Source organism: Martes martes, assembly GCF_963455335.1.
Source record: "Martes martes genome assembly, chromosome: 5".
NCBI classification, from domain to species: Eukaryota; Metazoa; Chordata; class Mammalia; order Carnivora; family Mustelidae; genus Martes; species Martes martes.
The window spans coordinates 102,015,295-102,031,687 of record NC_137892.1 but is presented as its reverse complement, the minus strand read 5'-3'; the positions used below and the strand labels follow the sequence as shown (position 1 = coordinate 102,031,687).

Here is a 16,393-nt window from a genome sequence, read left to right as displayed (position 1 = left end):
GATTTAATTTCTCTTGGGTGTATATCTAGGAGTGGAGTTGCTGAGTCCTGTGGCAACTCTGTGTTTAACCTTTTGAAGAACTGCCAGACTGTTTCCAGAGGCTACACTATTTTACATTCCCAGTAGTAGTGTATGAGGGTTTCGATTTCTCCACATCCTTACCAATGTTTGTTACTATCTTTTATATTATAGTCTTCTTGTGAATGTGAAATATTTTCTTGTGATTTTGATTTGCGTTTTTCTGATGGCTAATTATAGAGAGCATATTTTTATGTGCTTGTTGGTTATGTACGTATCAGTAGAGAAATGTCTATTTAAATCTTGTCCACTTTTAAATTGGGTTATTATGTTTTTGATGATGAGTTCTAAAGGTTTTTAATATTTTCTTGATACCACACTCTTAAAGATATATGTAAATCTTTTCTTTGATTCTGTGGGTTGTCTTTTGATTCTGTTGGTGGTATCCTTTTGATGCACAGAAGTTTTCAGTTTTGATGAAAGTCCAGTTTATCTAATTTTTTTCTTTTTGTTGTTTGTGCTTTTAGTGTCATATCTAAGGAACAGTTGCCTAATAGGTCATGAAGATTTTAATTTTTGTTTTCTTTTACGAATTGTATAATTTCAGCTCTTATATTTAGGTCTTTGATGTATTTTGAGTTAATTTTTGCATATAATGTGATTTAGGAGTTCACGTTCATTTTTTGCATGTCAGTAAGTTGTCCCAGCATCATTTGTTGAAGACTGCTCTTTCCACATCAAGTTGTGCCTTAATACTCAAAAATATGAAAACTTAGAGAACTACCTGATGTTAGCCACATCACAAAGTTTAGTATATGTGCTGCCGAAGCGAGCACGCCACATCACAAAGTTTAAAGCCAACTATCATTGTTAGAGAGCACACACAAGTTCGTAAAAGACCACCTTCACTTCTTTTTTTTTTTTAAGATTTTATTTATTTATTTGACAGACAGAGATCACAAGTAGGCAGAGAGGCAGGCAGAGAAAGAGGAAGGGAAGCAGGCTCCCTGCTGAGCTGAGAGCTCGATGAGGGGCTTGATCCCAGGACCCTGGGACCATGACCCGAGCCGAAGGCAGAGGCCTTAACCCACTGAGCTACCCAGGAGCCCCACCACCTTCACTTCTGACAGTAACTGCAGGTTTGGGAATTTCCCAAAACCACCCTCAGGTTTGATAATGCACTAGAAGAGTTCTCTAAAAGCTATTATACTTGGGTGACAGTTTATTACACGGAAAGAATATAGACTAAAATCAGCTAAAGGAAGAGACATGTAGGGCAGAATCTTGACTTAAAAACACAAAGCTTCCATATTCCTCTTCAGTGGAATCAAAGATTTATGACATTATGCATGAAGTATTGCCAACCAGGGAAGCTCATCTCAGCTTCTGCGTCCAGAGTTTTCACTGGGGCTTCATTACATGGTCATGATTGAATTGATTTGTTGCCTACTATTGAGCTCAGTCTCCAGATCAACTGATACTCATTACACAAAGTCCCCACCCTAAAACATATGGTTGGTCTTTCTGGGATGGCCATTTTTGCCGTGAGATCTGGCAACAAAAACACTTCTGTCAGTTAGAGATTATCTCCCAGAATCTAAAACCAAAAACCCAGATCTCTCTTTGGGTAGGGCCAGATTTTTTACGACACTGACAAATACGCATTTTCTGGGGCAGAGTTAAGAAGAGAGTAAAGTTTTGGGGGACACCCAAAAACTGGCTCAGGTCCAGTTAAACGTCCAGCTCTTGGTTTTGGCTCAGGTCATGATCTTGGGGTCGTGAGATTGAGTCCTGAATGGGGCTCCACACTCCGGGGGGGGGGGAGGAGTCTGCTTAAGATTCTCTCCCTCTGCCCCTCCCCCCACTCACACGCACTTGCTGTCTCTCTAATTAATAAATAATCTTTATTAAAAAAGAGAGTAAGGTTTTTTATTGAATATTCTATCAAGAATTATATTAGGATCTTGAGGCACCTGGTTGGCTCAGTTGGTTAAGCATCTACCTTTGGCTCAGGTCGTGGTCCCAGGGTCCTGGGATCGAGCCCTGCATCAGACTGCTTGCTCAGCAGTGAGTCTTCTTCTCCCTCTCCCTCTGCCTGCCACTCCCCCTGCTTAGCTGTCTCACTCACTCACTCTGTCAAATAAATAAAGTCTTTAAAAAAATAAAATCTTTAAAATATTATATTAGGGTCTTTACATATAGACATCCCATTAAATTTTCAAATTAACCCTGAAAATACTATTCTTTCGTTTTATACGTGAGGAAACTGAGGCTCATAAGCCAAGCGACTTCTGAGTGATAGAGCTAAGATTCAGACCTAAGTTTCTCTGTTCCAAAGCCAAGCCCTCCATCAAACACTGCTCATCATGACTGCTCCATTGCACAGCTTATAGGGGCACTTTCTACATTGTATTCTCTGTGGATGGCTTTCCTTCCTACAGTGAAGCACCTTGGATCCCAGCCACCCTTAATAACACGTACCATTTGGATAAAAGCAGATGTGTTTGCTGCATAAATGGAGCTTCCAGGTAAGCTTCTTGGACTCCTGTGAATTCTGGAGCCATCACCACACATTGCCTCCCAGCATAGCGCATTAAATGTCTATAAAGGTATACTCCTCAGGTAATCCTTTTTGAAACACCAAGCAGTGGTTGTCTCATCTTTTCTTTTGGGTTGATTTGAGTATCACTGAAACTCTTATGCTCTTTTTTCCTTCTCAGGCTGCTGTACAGGACCGATTGAATGAGCAAGAAGGTGTACCAAGTGTTTTCAACCCACCTCCATCTCGACCCCTGCAAGTTAATACAGCTGACCATAGGATCTACAGCTATGTTGTCTCAAGACCACAACCAAGGGCAAGTTATTTGTAGTTGGAATTTCCCCCTTATTTTATAAGTCCATTCACTAGGTTGTATTGATCTCTGTATGACAGGAGTAAGGAAATAATCAGAATGGAAACCTTAGCTAGACCTGGCTCCTTGGTTGATTTATTGGGTTTATCATTATCCCTTGATTCCTCAATGAATTGATAACTATCCTTTTTTTTTTCCTTTTGCTAGTTTTTTGAGGAGTTTTGTGTACCTTGTTTTGAGTACACAGTTTTATTTACATGTCTAAAAACGTTTGCTACATATTCAATAGATCTTCCACTTTTTTCCCCAAGATTTTATTTTTTTACGTAATCTCTACACCCAGCGTGGGGCTCAGGCTCACAATCATGAGATCAAGAGTACATGTTCTGCCACTTGAGCCAGGCACCCCTAGGTCTTTCACTTAATTTTAAGCTACTTCTGGGGAAGTACTTGGAATCTTTGTGGAGTCTTTGGCCGTATATTTGAAATTTGTCTTGAACAGCTAGTAGCAGGGAGGTGATGGTGGTTCCTTTAAATTCAGCAGGCATTTAAGGGTGCTCTATTGTACCTGGTATTTTGCTGTTGGTGATCCAGATATGAATAAAGAGCCAGTCCTCCCCCTTCAAATTGCTCTTATAGTCTAATTAGGAAAGTCAGATATGTATACTAATAAATGAACTCCAGAGGACTTTTTTTTTTTTTTAAGATTTTTTTATTTATTTGATACATAGAGAACACAAGGAGGGGTTGCCGCAGGCAGAAGGAGAAGCAAGCTTTCTGCTCAGCAAGGAGCCCATTGTGGGTCTTGATCCCAGGACCCCCAGGATGATGACCTGAGCCAGACAAAGATGCTTACCAACTGAACCACCCAGGCGCCCCTCCAGGAGTTCCTCTTTCTTATTCTTGGAGTTACACTTGACCTCATAAACTTGGACTTAAAATTCCAAGAAAGCACTCTCTTTAACCTTTCAGCAGTTAGAATTTACTCCATTATCATACTTTTGTTTATGGAGTACTTGACAACGTTTTAAAAACAGAGTTTCTAACTAGTTGTTTTAGGGTATTCTAAAGTAGAAGAAAACAGATTCCTAGAGCAATTATATGACTCCAGAAATTCTGTATATGCCTAATATTTCCTCAGTTTGTTTTGGGCTTGATTCATTGTTTGGGACCCTAATGTCAGCCATGGGGCTTCAGAGCCCCCTGGCTATAGACACAGGGAAGGTCTCACGTTAATGCAATGTGACATAGAAGAAGTGCTTTGTAAACTATAGAGCCCCTTATATATTCTAGTTAATAATAACAGCAGCAGTAATCAGCATTGCTAAAATAATAGTAATTATTATTATTAATATTAGTAGCTATTTGGGGATTTATAATTGTGGTTAATGTAATTATCTGTCATTTATATACAAATTTATATACAAATGCCCCAAGGTGGTTATCTTTCTTGTTACTTCTGTATACCATATTTTAATGTGTAACGTGGAATCTGAAAAGGAAATGTGTAAATCTGAAAAGGAAAGAATGAATATTTACGATGTTGGGAGGCAAAATTTATAATTAAATTTGACAACTAGTATAAGTAGCTGCAGAAAGTGTTGAAGCAGATTTAATACAAAAATTATGTGATAAAAGTATGATGGTATCAGATGAAATGAGATGCAAGGCAGTAGATCTTTAGGAAGGATGAGTGGCCAGGGAAGAGTTGGAACCATATTATAGAGGGAGGAATCATATGAAAGAACAAAAAGAGAGTGAAAATCTGAACTAGTCATTTTGCAGGGTATTAGGGATTGAGAGAATGGTGTCTAACTTTGTTTTTGGAATTTCAGGGGCTGCTTGGATGGGGTTATTACTTGATAATGCTTCCATTCCGGTTTACCTATTACACAATACTTGATATATTTAGGTATGTACATTTGTATTTATGCGTCAGTAGCAATAGGGCAGACTTTGGAGCTGAAACATAGACTAGAATAATAAGGTTTTTGCTGTTGGTTTTGACTTGCCAATTTGTCATCACATTGAATAGTCTTCCTGAACAATCTTTTAACGTAGTATGACAAGATTTTAAATTGATCAAACATAACAGATGTTGTGAAATGGAACTGTTTTAAATTGACCCTGTAAAGTAATCTTGCCTGTTGTTTTGAAGGTCAGTCTACCTACATTTATCATTATCCTCCCTCCGCCCACCCTGTTTGTCACCTCTACATTCCCTAGTTAATTTTCACACCCTTTTCTTTCTAACCACCATTATCTTGTACACTCCTTATAACTTTTACCCTAAACCATCTAACTTCATCTGACTACTCATAATACCAACAAACTTTCTTGCTCTGAGATTACCCATATTTCTCTCTCCCACAACAGTTTTACCTCTCAGACACTGCTGTACATTCTCCTTTGTACTGGCAACCCATAGGTTGCTGACAGTGGCATCCTTCCTTATGTCTACCCTCTTGATTCATACTTTCACTTTTCTTCTTGCTTCCTTCATGTACCATTCAGAGAGCTCAGCACTGGAAGACAAAGAGGGGCTTGGGCTAGAAAATGTCAAAGGGGACCAAGTTTCTGGCATATCGGTCTTGGGGCATCTGGTCTAGAGCTGAGTAGTAAATGAACCCATACTTAGGCTTTATGGGGAACTAACATGTTGTATGGGCATCCAGGCCAACAGATGGAGCTAGAATATGTGGTCTGGGCCTTGTATACAGGGCAACCTATATTCCCCACCATATATGGAAAAGCTTTGCCTTGCTCTGGAGAGAGCAGAGGCTTTGGAGATGAGGACCCAGCAGGTGTAAAAGTGCAAGGATCAGGTAATACCTTTTACCTTGACTACTTGGGTGTTTTAGGAGTTGCCTGCTTAATGACTTCTTTGCTTTAGCAAAGTTCTTATTGGTTACCAGTTAATCAGTTGGTACTTTTTCCATTCTGTTTTATTTTAAAATAATGGGCACATATAAACTGTTATAACAAAGACTGAATTGAGATCTTTTAAAAAAAAAAAAAAAGCTGATTGTCCTGAATTATGTAGGCCATGGGACTGTATTGTAATTAGAAAGAAAAGTTACAGCCTTTATCCATTTGTTCATCAAAATTTGAAAACTTAAGAGAGTAATAAAATAGTCTTAAATCCTTAATTTCCAAGAAAGTTACCAAAATATCAATCTTCTAAATGATTTCTAACCACCCCCCCACATATACAACTTCTTACATTTGTTTTTTATTTCCTCTGCAATGTTTGTGTCAGTGAATTTGATTTGATTACTTAGGAAAATTTCTAAGTGAAATTGTATACACATGGGGAATTTGAGAGGCTAAGGAGTTGGCTCAGTATTTGGAAAGGAAAGTGTCATAGTTAGTCAACTTTTCTGTGCTTGAAAATGCCTCAAGTATGTGAGTATTGTGTGCTTTCCTTGGAAAAAGAGTATGCATGGCATGTCTGACTAATTTTAATGCAACTGTATCATCCAGACAACTTATTTAATGTTATGTAGCACATTGACTTGTCAAAACTCTGTCCATTGCCTTCTGTGGAAACCCAAAGGGTAAATAAGTTGTGCTATACAAATAGAAGATAGGCTTTTAAGAAACAGATGTGTGGTATCATCCTTAACTTGACAAAGCTGCCAGGTCTCCAAATCTACCAGTGTACTCTAGGTAAGTTTTATAACTTCCTTCATGGATGCCATTAACCGTCAATCACTTAGCAGAATTTTACTTGCCTCCTTGAAAAGCAAGTAAATCATGACTGCAAGTTCGAGTTTGAAGCCTGTCCATAATTTGAATAACTTGGGAGTATGCACTGGAAATTCAAAATCCCAGGACAATAGAAAGGAGAGGGAGAGGCAAGTATGACAACCAAAAAGAGACAGACTCTATTCTAGAGCAATGCTATCCAGTAGAATTTTCTGTGATAATGGAAACATTCTGTATCTTCACTGTCCAGTGTGGAAGCCACTAACCTCATGTGACTGTTGAGTACTTAATGTGGTGAGAGACGGAGGAACTGAATTTCATTTTGTATTTTATTTAGTTAATTTAAACTTAGCCCCATGTGTCTAGTGGCTGCCTTATTAGACAGTGCCATTCTAGGGAGTCTGGGGGCACAGTGTGACCTATGATCTTTTTGGACTGTGTCTTCCTTTCACAATTTTTCTAGTCCTGAATTTTTCTGCAAAAAAACACTTAGATTTGTTTAGGCCATTGTTGGAACTTATAATCCTAGTAGTTTACATTTGTCTTAAACAGGCAATGGAAAAACACTTGCTGCTTTGCAGCTTTTGAGCCAGACTCTACTCTCAGGTTTGATGGTCCATTCATAGACCATTCACCCCCTTTTGCTGCCATGCCTCTGGCTCTGTTGTAGGAATCTTTACAAACTGGCCCACTCCATATGCACTACAATAAGCCGATTCATGTGATATTTATTCCTTCCTCCCCAGGTTTGCTCTTCGTTTTATACGGCCTGACCCTCGCAGCCGGGTCACTGACCCCGTTGGGGACATTGTTTCATTTATGCACTCTTTTGAAGAGAAATATGGGAGGGCACACCCTGTCTTCTACCAGGGAACGTACAGCCAGGTCAGTGCCACAAACCATATAGATGCCAATTTATTGATATGGTTCTATCCACAAAGGAAAGCATAGCCCAGCACTGATCATGTCATTCTTTTACTCAGGAACCTTAAATACCTCTTCACTGCTTACAGAAAAAGAAAGCCAGCCCTACTTAATCTAATCCCAACCTCCTTTTGAGGTTTTTCCTATATAACTTGTTTCTCCATACCTTAGGTTCCAGCTAAACCATTCCTGAACATACTCTACTTTTTTCACCTCTGTGCCTTTGCTTTTGCTTTTCCCTCTACCTGGAATGCCTGCCTCACATTTTTGCTAAATGGAACCTTGCCCATCCTTCAACTAGGTCGTATCACTCCCTTCCCTATACCCTTTCTGACTGATGTGCCCTACCTGGCCTAGCTTGCAATCTAAAATAGTAGTCTTTCCTTTTGTGCTTTCATAGCCTTTTTTTTTTTAAATTTACAGCAGTTTCACATTCTTCCTTATATTATGGTTGATTATGTTCATGTTTTATCTCCTGTATCAGACAATAATCCCCTTGAAGGCAAAGCCCAAGTTATCTTTGATCCCTCACAGAATTGAATAAGGGCATAGACCGTAGACTCAAGGCAGCACATCTTATTCAACCCAAGCCACACAGGCCTTTGAACTGTTAACTCTCAGGGGGTGAAAATTAAGAGTTTTGTGGGTGTTAGGCATATCTCTAGTTTGTCAGAGAAAAATGTAGAAATAACACTGTGAACATAGTCCAAAGGGTGGTTTTGTTTCAGGTTTTTGTATTCCTGAATCTATCTGGTAACAAAGAAAAACGCTTACTCTTGCTTCCTGCTTTGATTCTCCCATATCAGCTTTTTCTCATAGTTGGTCTCAGTGGCTCTGCTGCCACCTTACTCAACAAGCATTAAGCTCCCACTTTATGCTGGATGGTGTGCTCAATGCTGGAGATGCAGACGTGAATGAGATGGTTACCTTTCATGCACCCTCCTTGCTATGATCCTGAGGGTAGACCGCCATTGGTCATTCAGGAAATCTTAATTGAATTGTAATGTACTAAGGATTTTGGAAATGCCAAAGTATACATAGGAATCTTGGACACTGGCTTTGTCTTGAAAGATCTTTTAAACCCTTTGCTCTTTAGAATGCATTCGGGTCCCCCAGTCTCTCATCCCTGGGGTCAAGCTCATGTTTGCTGTATTTTTTAATGGACAAAGATGGTGTAGCTGTAAAGAGGCAAAATTCTCACCTCCTGTTCACCTGGTCAGATTCTCCTGTTTTTATCTTCCTTTAGACTGTGGGAACAGCTGACTTTCCTGTGATTTGTTGGGGAGCTTTCTTTGTCAGCCTGTCTACTCTCATGTGCCTAATACAGTTTAAATCCTAACAACACTAAAACCTTTTCATTAAAGCTTGTTAGCGTGGACTTTTTATAGGGATAAAAATGCCAGGGATGTGAAGGTAGGAGCCCAGAATCTGATTTCTTGTTCACCTTTTTCCCTCATTTCTCCTTTTGTTCTTTTAGCCTAATTAAAAGCTCAAGGCACAGTCATCATAATAATTAGTGATCTTCTGTTTTCCACAGGCACTTAATGATGCCAAGCGGGAGCTTCGCTTCCTTTTGGTTTATCTTCATGGAGATGATCACCAGGACTCTGATGAGTTCTGTCGGTAAGTAGATTAATCATTTGTTTAGTTATTTAATTTTTCTAATCTGCTGATATTTTGTAGTAATCAAGTTCTGCTCACGTCCTTTTCATCCCTCTCCACAGCAACACACTCTGTGCACCTGAAGTTATTTCCCTGATAAACACTAGGATGCTGTTCTGGGCGTGTTCCACAAATAAACCTGAGGGCTACAGGGGTGAGTTGTAGTTCTTTTTCCTCATTGAGATTGGTGAGATATCCTTGAAATAATCTGGGAAAATGTGCCATTTAGTACATGATTTTTCCGTGTTAGACACAGTGCCAGTGACTATACATTACCTTATTTAATCCTCTCAGTAGTCCTGAGATGGGGATTGTATTATCTCCACTTATGGTTTAGGAAACAGGCTCAGAATTTAAGAGACTGGCCCAAGATCATACAGTTAGCAAGCTCAGGTCTTTTAGACTCAGTCTGTTCTTTACAGGTAATCATTGCCAGGACCTGTTTGAGTTTTAAAACACCCAGTCCTGTCCAGCAACTTACTTTTAATCTAAATGGCTTTTTACAGAGGAGTTTACTCTTGTCATCAGCAATTTTAACAGATCGTTGTTTGAGTACCTTGAGTGCTGATAGGGATTCAGAAAGTTCAAATCTTTGCTGACAGTAACTCTTCACTGGAGATAAGTATTGTTAGAACTCAGTATAACATATAAAGGTAACCAGTGAAGAAAAATGTAGTTACTTTGCAGCTACTTCTGTTCAGCAACTTGAGTATATACTAGCATACTAGGCACTATGCTAGATCCTAAGAATCAAGATGTTTTGCCTACATCTTAAAATCTGAATCTTTACTCCTAATTGGTTTTTAAGCATCTGATAAGTTTGTACAGTGTGCATTTTGCCATTCAAATACGACTTTGGGGTTGGAGGGTAGTGGATAGAAAGAGACTAAGGATATTTTTTATAGAAGCTTATAAAATCTCTTCTTTCAAACCATAAGGAAAACAAGTAAAACTCTGTTATGGTAAAACCTTGGTTATTCGGAAAACCAACTTTCTAAAACTCCTTTAGAACAGAAAAACTAGCTCTTTTGTTTGAGGGTGATGTGGGGGAGACTTAAAAAGGGGGGTAAGAAAAAAAAAGGGGGGTAAGGAAAGAACTGAATAAGAGGAAGAAAAGGCAGAAGACAGTGGTGGAGCTCATCACCAGTGATATAAGGCTGAGATTTGCAGCCTTATTTCCTTTAGGCTTGACATCCAACATAGGGAAAAAATCATGCTTAGTCAGATTTTTTTATAGATCCTTTCTTATCAAAAAGACATTGTCCTTGACCCCTGCAGTCTTCCATAGCATTGTTATGATAGCCACCTTCCACCGGAAAAGCCTGTTCCATTCTAATCAAATTACCTGGGAATAGAGACACAAAAATAAAACAACAGCAGCAAAGATTAAGAAACTAGGATGAAAAAAGGGTACTTAGAGAATAAGTGAGACCTCCTTTCTTTCCCAAGTGGGATTAAAACCTTTCTCTCTTGCTCATTGTGGAAAGTCTAAGAGCTGATCTGATTCATCCCTAGGGCTGCACTTCACCTGTTGGCTCTTCTTTCTGTCAGTCTCGCAGGCTTTACGAGAGAACACCTACCCATTCCTGGCCATGATTATGCTGAAAGATCGGAGAATGACTGTGGTGGGACGGCTAGAAGGCCTCATTCAACCCGATGACCTCATTAACCAGCTTACATTTATCATGGATGCAAACCAGACTTACCTGGTGTCAGAACGCCTTGAAAGGTATAGGAGAGTTCCTTTCTGGAACAGAGAGACCAGCTACAGATTGGAGTGGCTGACCCAGGGCTTCACAGATCCTGACTTATTCTCTGTCTTGGGCAATTTTGAAAACCTTATGCATTTAGTGTTAAAATATTTATGTACGTTGACTGAAATAATTCTCTATTCAAGTCATCTGTTCTTGGAGATGTGAATCAGAATAAAGACAAGGCTCTGTGCTCAATAATGTGTATGTCATGTCATTTAGAATACTTGAACCATGATCTAAGGAGCTTAAATGTAAAAAAGATGGAATTGTTAAAACTCTTCCCCCATTACATAAGTGGTGTACATTAATTGTAGAAAATGTTAAAAACACAGAAAAGCACAAAAAAGAAACTTAAAATCACCCACAGTCTTACCACAACTTTTGATATTCTGGTGTATTTTATTTTATAGATACCCAGTCTCTCTCATTCACTCACTCCTACGTATACATACACACTTTTTTTTTTTTTTTGGAGAGAAAATTGGAAGTACACCAGAATGTTACAGTATTTTCTCTTTGGTTAGTAGGATTCTGAACAAGATATTGTTCCATTTTCCAAATCTTCTAAAAGGCATGTATGTGGTTTTTAGTTTTATGAAAGCAATATATACAAAAATGCAGTAACCCAAAAGGGTATTTAAATGTAAAACATGATCTTGATGATCACTTTTTGGTAGTAATATTGTTACTTTTGTTAGAATTGAGAAAAGGATAGTTCTGTTTGTAAAGTTAAAAGGTGAAGGAGAGGCTTGCCATTTATTTTTCTGCCAGATTAAACTGGGAAAAAAGCTCATTCAAATTCTGCCATGCTTTGCTTTGGAATCCTTCATAGTAGTATGAAATACTCATCTGTCAAGATTGTCAACCTTTTTACCTCCCCAGAAGTTTCAGTGTGAGAAAAAAAGAGATTGTTCTTTTCCTTCTCTCCTTTTTGGTCTGGCCACAGGGAAGAACGAAACCAGACCCAGGTATTGAGACAACAGCAGGATGAGGCCTATCTGGCCTCTCTCAGGGCTGACCAGGAGAAAGAAAGGAAGAAACGGGAGGAGCGGGAACGGAAGCGGCGGAAGGAAGAGGAGGTGCAGCAGCAAAAGTTAGCAGAGGAGAGACGTCGACGGGTAATGAGCCCATCTTTCCTCCTCGTGATTCCCAAACTGATCTTAAGTGTGAAAGGAAAAAACTTGAAAATGATGGGATTTGTGGGTGTTTTAATTCCTTGCCATTTTTTTTTTAAGTAAGTTCTGTGTCCAGTGTGGGACTTGAACTCCTGATCAAGAGTTGTATGCCCTACTGACTGAGGCAGCCAGCTGCCCCCTCCTTGCCGTTTTTATATTTACTACAAAAAGTAATTTAAAAATTTTTTTTCAATTTTTTATTAAGAACAAATATATCACTAAGCAAAAATCAGACAAAACAACTCTGTTCCATGAAAAGCAAGTATAAATGGGTAACAAGCAGTTCAGAATTCATAGCAATATTTTTTATTTCTTAACACTAGTCAGTGTTAACTAATTTTGCATTTCATTCATGATCTTTCATCACGTATTGCTACTTGATTATAGCCGGTGTCTTTTAGCCCTTCCCTTTTTTCCTGACAGGTAAATACCATAACATCATCAATAAATAATACATGTAATGCAGTAGCACTTTGAATTAGAGTGTTTCTGATTCTTGCCAAGATGTTTTTCTTATGATAGCTGTCACTCATTTGCCTTCTGGCTGCGCAGTAAACCTACATGATGATAGTAGTCCTGTTTCTCTGTTAGAACCATAGCCTCAACTTTGTTTTTTGTTTGTACAGAATTTACAAGAGGAAAAGGAAAGGAAGTTGGAGTGCCTGCCCCCGGAGCCTTCCCCTGATGACCCTGAAAGTGTCAAGATCATTTTCAAATTACCCAATGATTCTCGAGTCGAGAGACGATTCCACTTTTCACAATCTCTAACAGTAAGGACCCCCTAAGTTGTGTGAAGTGTATGTAGGGTCTGGGCTATAGATTTGGAAGCTTTTAAGGACTCTAGAAAGTGTTGTTGGTGTATCTGTTGCTCTGATGAACAGGAAGGGGTGGGCAGAGAGAGGAGTGCAATGAACCGTGAGGTTCCTTCAGTTCTAGCTGCCAACTCAAAGTTGCTGCTAAGGTTTTCTTTCATCGTGTTTGAGTTCTGAAGTGTTCCTCACCAGGAAGCTCCACAGAAGACTTGGGTATTTAAGGTGGGAGGCTCTTCCATGCTGCTTAGCTCACATTGGCTTCAGAATCCCAGCAGAACCTGTTGCTCTGTCTCCACAGCACACTCTGTCTCCACTGACCTGAAAGCATCAGAATTACACATCTGAATATAAATGCATGTACAGTTTGCATGCAGTTGTCTCTCTTTGTTTCTATCCATTTAGCCCATAAGAATCCCCACTTTGTGGGGCTACCTTTTGTATTTGGTATCTAGAAGTAAATAGTATTTGTCATTCCATAGGGAAATAGTTAAAAGCAGAGTCTCTTAGAGTCCCCCAGAATGATGAGGCTCCTGGGTGGCTCAGTTGGTTAAGCCTCTGCCTTTGGCTCAGGTCATGATCCCTGAGTCCTGGAATCGGGACTCTGTGTTGGGCCTCTTGCTCAGCGGGGAATCTGCTTCTTCCTCTCCCTCTGCCTCTCCCCCACTTGTGCACATTCTATCTCTCTCTCTCTCAAATAAATAAATCTTTTAAAAACTGGGGATCAAATTTTCATTCTAAGATTAATGGATTCATTTTCTTGATCAGTGTACTTTTTGACTCAAGTTTCTTCATCTGTAAAATGGATATCATAATAGGTACTCTCTGATAGGATTGTTGTTAGGATTAAGTTCAGACATAAAGTGTTCAACATTGTACCTGGCTCATAGTAAGCACTCACAAGCTAACTGTAGTTTTTGGTATTTATAACCAAAAGGAAATTTCTGTTTATATTAATAGTGCGTTGTCTTTTTAAATTTACCAACTGTAGTAGATCATGCCATTTCCCTGATAACTCAAAACAGTCTAGAATAAACTGCATGATAGAAATGAGGATGCAGTGCAGTCGGGTGAGGCCAGGTGGCACATTTATTACTTCTGTTTAAGTAAAGAACATTGGACAAGTTGTAGAATCTTTTACAGGGCCTCAGATACCTCATCAATTAAATGGAGATATAATCTGCCCTTTGATAAATTTAAACTGAAGATATCTCAGGCACTGTGCTAGGCACTCTAGGGGTTATACAGATGAGTGAGACATGGATCTGGCATTCATGGAACTTATGGCCAGTAGGGAATGTAAGACTCAGAGTTAATACAAAGTAAAAAGTTGTGAGGCATCCTGGGGAGAGAGAAGTGAATAGCTTTCTCGTTTTATTTATCTCCCATTTATGCATTTATTTCTTTTGAGTGAAATGTTCACATTCCTAACTTTGGATTCTTAAATTGGGATAACATGATTGAGCCTCACATAGTATATACCGTGTAGTAGGTGGTTACTAAATGTTCATTCCCTTCCCCCTGGTGTTTCCTTACTACGGAGGTTTGCATTGGATTTTAGCTTGCAACCATGTTCACTAACAGTTTCACATCATAGTATACCTGAGCTTTATGGAACTTCTACTCCCTAAACTCTAATTGTGTATGTGAAAAACCTAACAAAAATTAACTCTCTTGAGAGTTTCAGAAGAAAATCTATTAGAAATGTGGAACAGAATAGGCTTCTGGCCTAAGGGAAACCAACCCATTTGTTAACTATTTAATCCTTAAAGACTTTTTTTGTTTGTTTGTTTTTAAGATATTATTTATTCATTTGAGAGAGAGTGTGTGTGCAAGTAGGGGGAGAGGCAGAGGGAGAGAGACAAGCAGATTCCCCGCTGAGCAGGGAGCCCAATGTGGGGCTCCATCCCAGGATCCTGAGATTATGACCTAAGCCAAAGGCAGTTGCTTAATTAACTGAGCCATCCAGACCTCCCCAGTCCTTTAAGACTCTTAAATAGGTTCTCAGTTTTTAAAAAAACAAACCTCTGACTGAAATACTTGATCATAAGTGGGGACAAAGCTCAGAGAGGGGAAAGAAATGTAAAGTGTAGTGATGCTGTGGGCCTTTAACATCCGTGGAGTTTATACATATAACTGAGTAAAAATTCATAGTTTTTCATGTTCTTGCAGACTTTGTGTCATCTTCCTGTGAGATCTCCTCTTTGTAAATAATCCCAAAAAGTGAATGTGCAGTGGAATACTCAATTTGCACAAAGCTCAGCTCTTGATAGTAGTACAATGCTAAGATTAAAAGGAATAAACTGTAGAGAAAAATCTCCAGGTCTCATGAATGGGCAGAAAAGTGGCAGCTGACTTTCTGTTAAATGGATGCATGTTAGACACACTCCAAATCATTTTTCTATCTGTTAGGAACCAAAAGTGACCTCTGGAGGTGATGTGCATTGTCAGTGGTAAACAGAAGATGCCAGTTTTTTACCAGGGTTGAATATTTTCAACAAGATTAAAAAGGAAACAAAATATTGTTTAAGGTCTGTGTTGGGTTTGTACCAATAGTATTTGTTGCAAGTCTAATTGATGCATCTCAACATAAGGAAAATAATATTAATGGAAATTGCACAGAGAGACAGGAACTGTAAATGATTGAGGTTGATAGATTAAAGTATGAATTTATAAAATCATGAATGGATTTAGGGAAGAGGAGTATGGATTTACTCCTTAAATTCTGGAGTCATATGTAGCCTCTTAAAAGCTCTAAAGAGGTAAATTTAAGACAAAAGAAAAAAGGACTGCTTCACACAAAGGGGACTAAACTTATGAGAGGTCAAACAAAAAGAAAATAGATTCCCTCCAAATAGGGTAACTTGAATGTTACGTTCCTGATCTTCGGGATTGACCTGAAAGAGATTAGCGCTGCCCTTCACAACACATCCTTCAGACTCTTTGGTAGAAGTAGCATGCGGGATGAAGAGGGCCATAGAGTAGATCCAGTATGCCAATACTTAATGTGTGGTGTCAAGAGACAGGAAGCGGTAAAGGTGGCCTGTTCATAGTACCTCACATTTTAAGTGTTAGTAATGGGAGTTTTCTTGATGTCACCTTACTTCTCATTAAGAATTTACCTTTATTCTTCAGAGCCAGACAGAGCAGGGTGAGAAGGGCATTCTCATAGAAGAGAGGTCTGCATGAAGAATGTCAGATCTTGACCAAATTAAGGAGAGTGTCTACATGTGGGGACTGCCTAGTGCACAGAGTCAGAGCCCAAGTGGCCTCTGGTGTGGTGTGGGATGTGGGGTGTTAAAGCCATAACTGAGTGACGAGGGGGAAATGAACTCATGGTTTTTCTGTGTACATATATATAAGGAAGTTCAGATATAGATGTGCGTGTATATATATACACATATTCTCTAGTTTTTCTCCATAGAGAGTGCTTGGGAGCAGCAATACCCCAATAGCAATGAACATACCTAGCACCTAGATCGTGGCTTTTA

The 16,393-nt window shown here is 39.1% G+C and overlaps 1 protein-coding gene across 1 annotated transcript in view; it reads left to right on the top strand.

The window, feature by feature from the left end:
• The window catches only part of FAF2 (Fas associated factor family member 2), a 68,652-nt gene that overhangs the window by 47,946 nt on the left and 4,313 nt on the right, over positions 1–16,393 (top strand). Inside the window, exons 3-10 of the mRNA XM_080803608.1 lie at positions 2,739–2,873; positions 4,706–4,782; positions 7,325–7,463; positions 9,040–9,125; positions 9,227–9,318; positions 10,716–10,893; positions 11,865–12,036; positions 12,720–12,863. Of these exons, the coding sequence (XP_080659734.1) occupies positions 2,739–2,873; positions 4,706–4,782; positions 7,325–7,463; positions 9,040–9,125; positions 9,227–9,318; positions 10,716–10,893; positions 11,865–12,036; positions 12,720–12,863 (1,023 nt within the window). The remainder of the gene's footprint in view (positions 1–2,738; positions 2,874–4,705; positions 4,783–7,324; positions 7,464–9,039; positions 9,126–9,226; positions 9,319–10,715; positions 10,894–11,864; positions 12,037–12,719; positions 12,864–16,393) is intronic.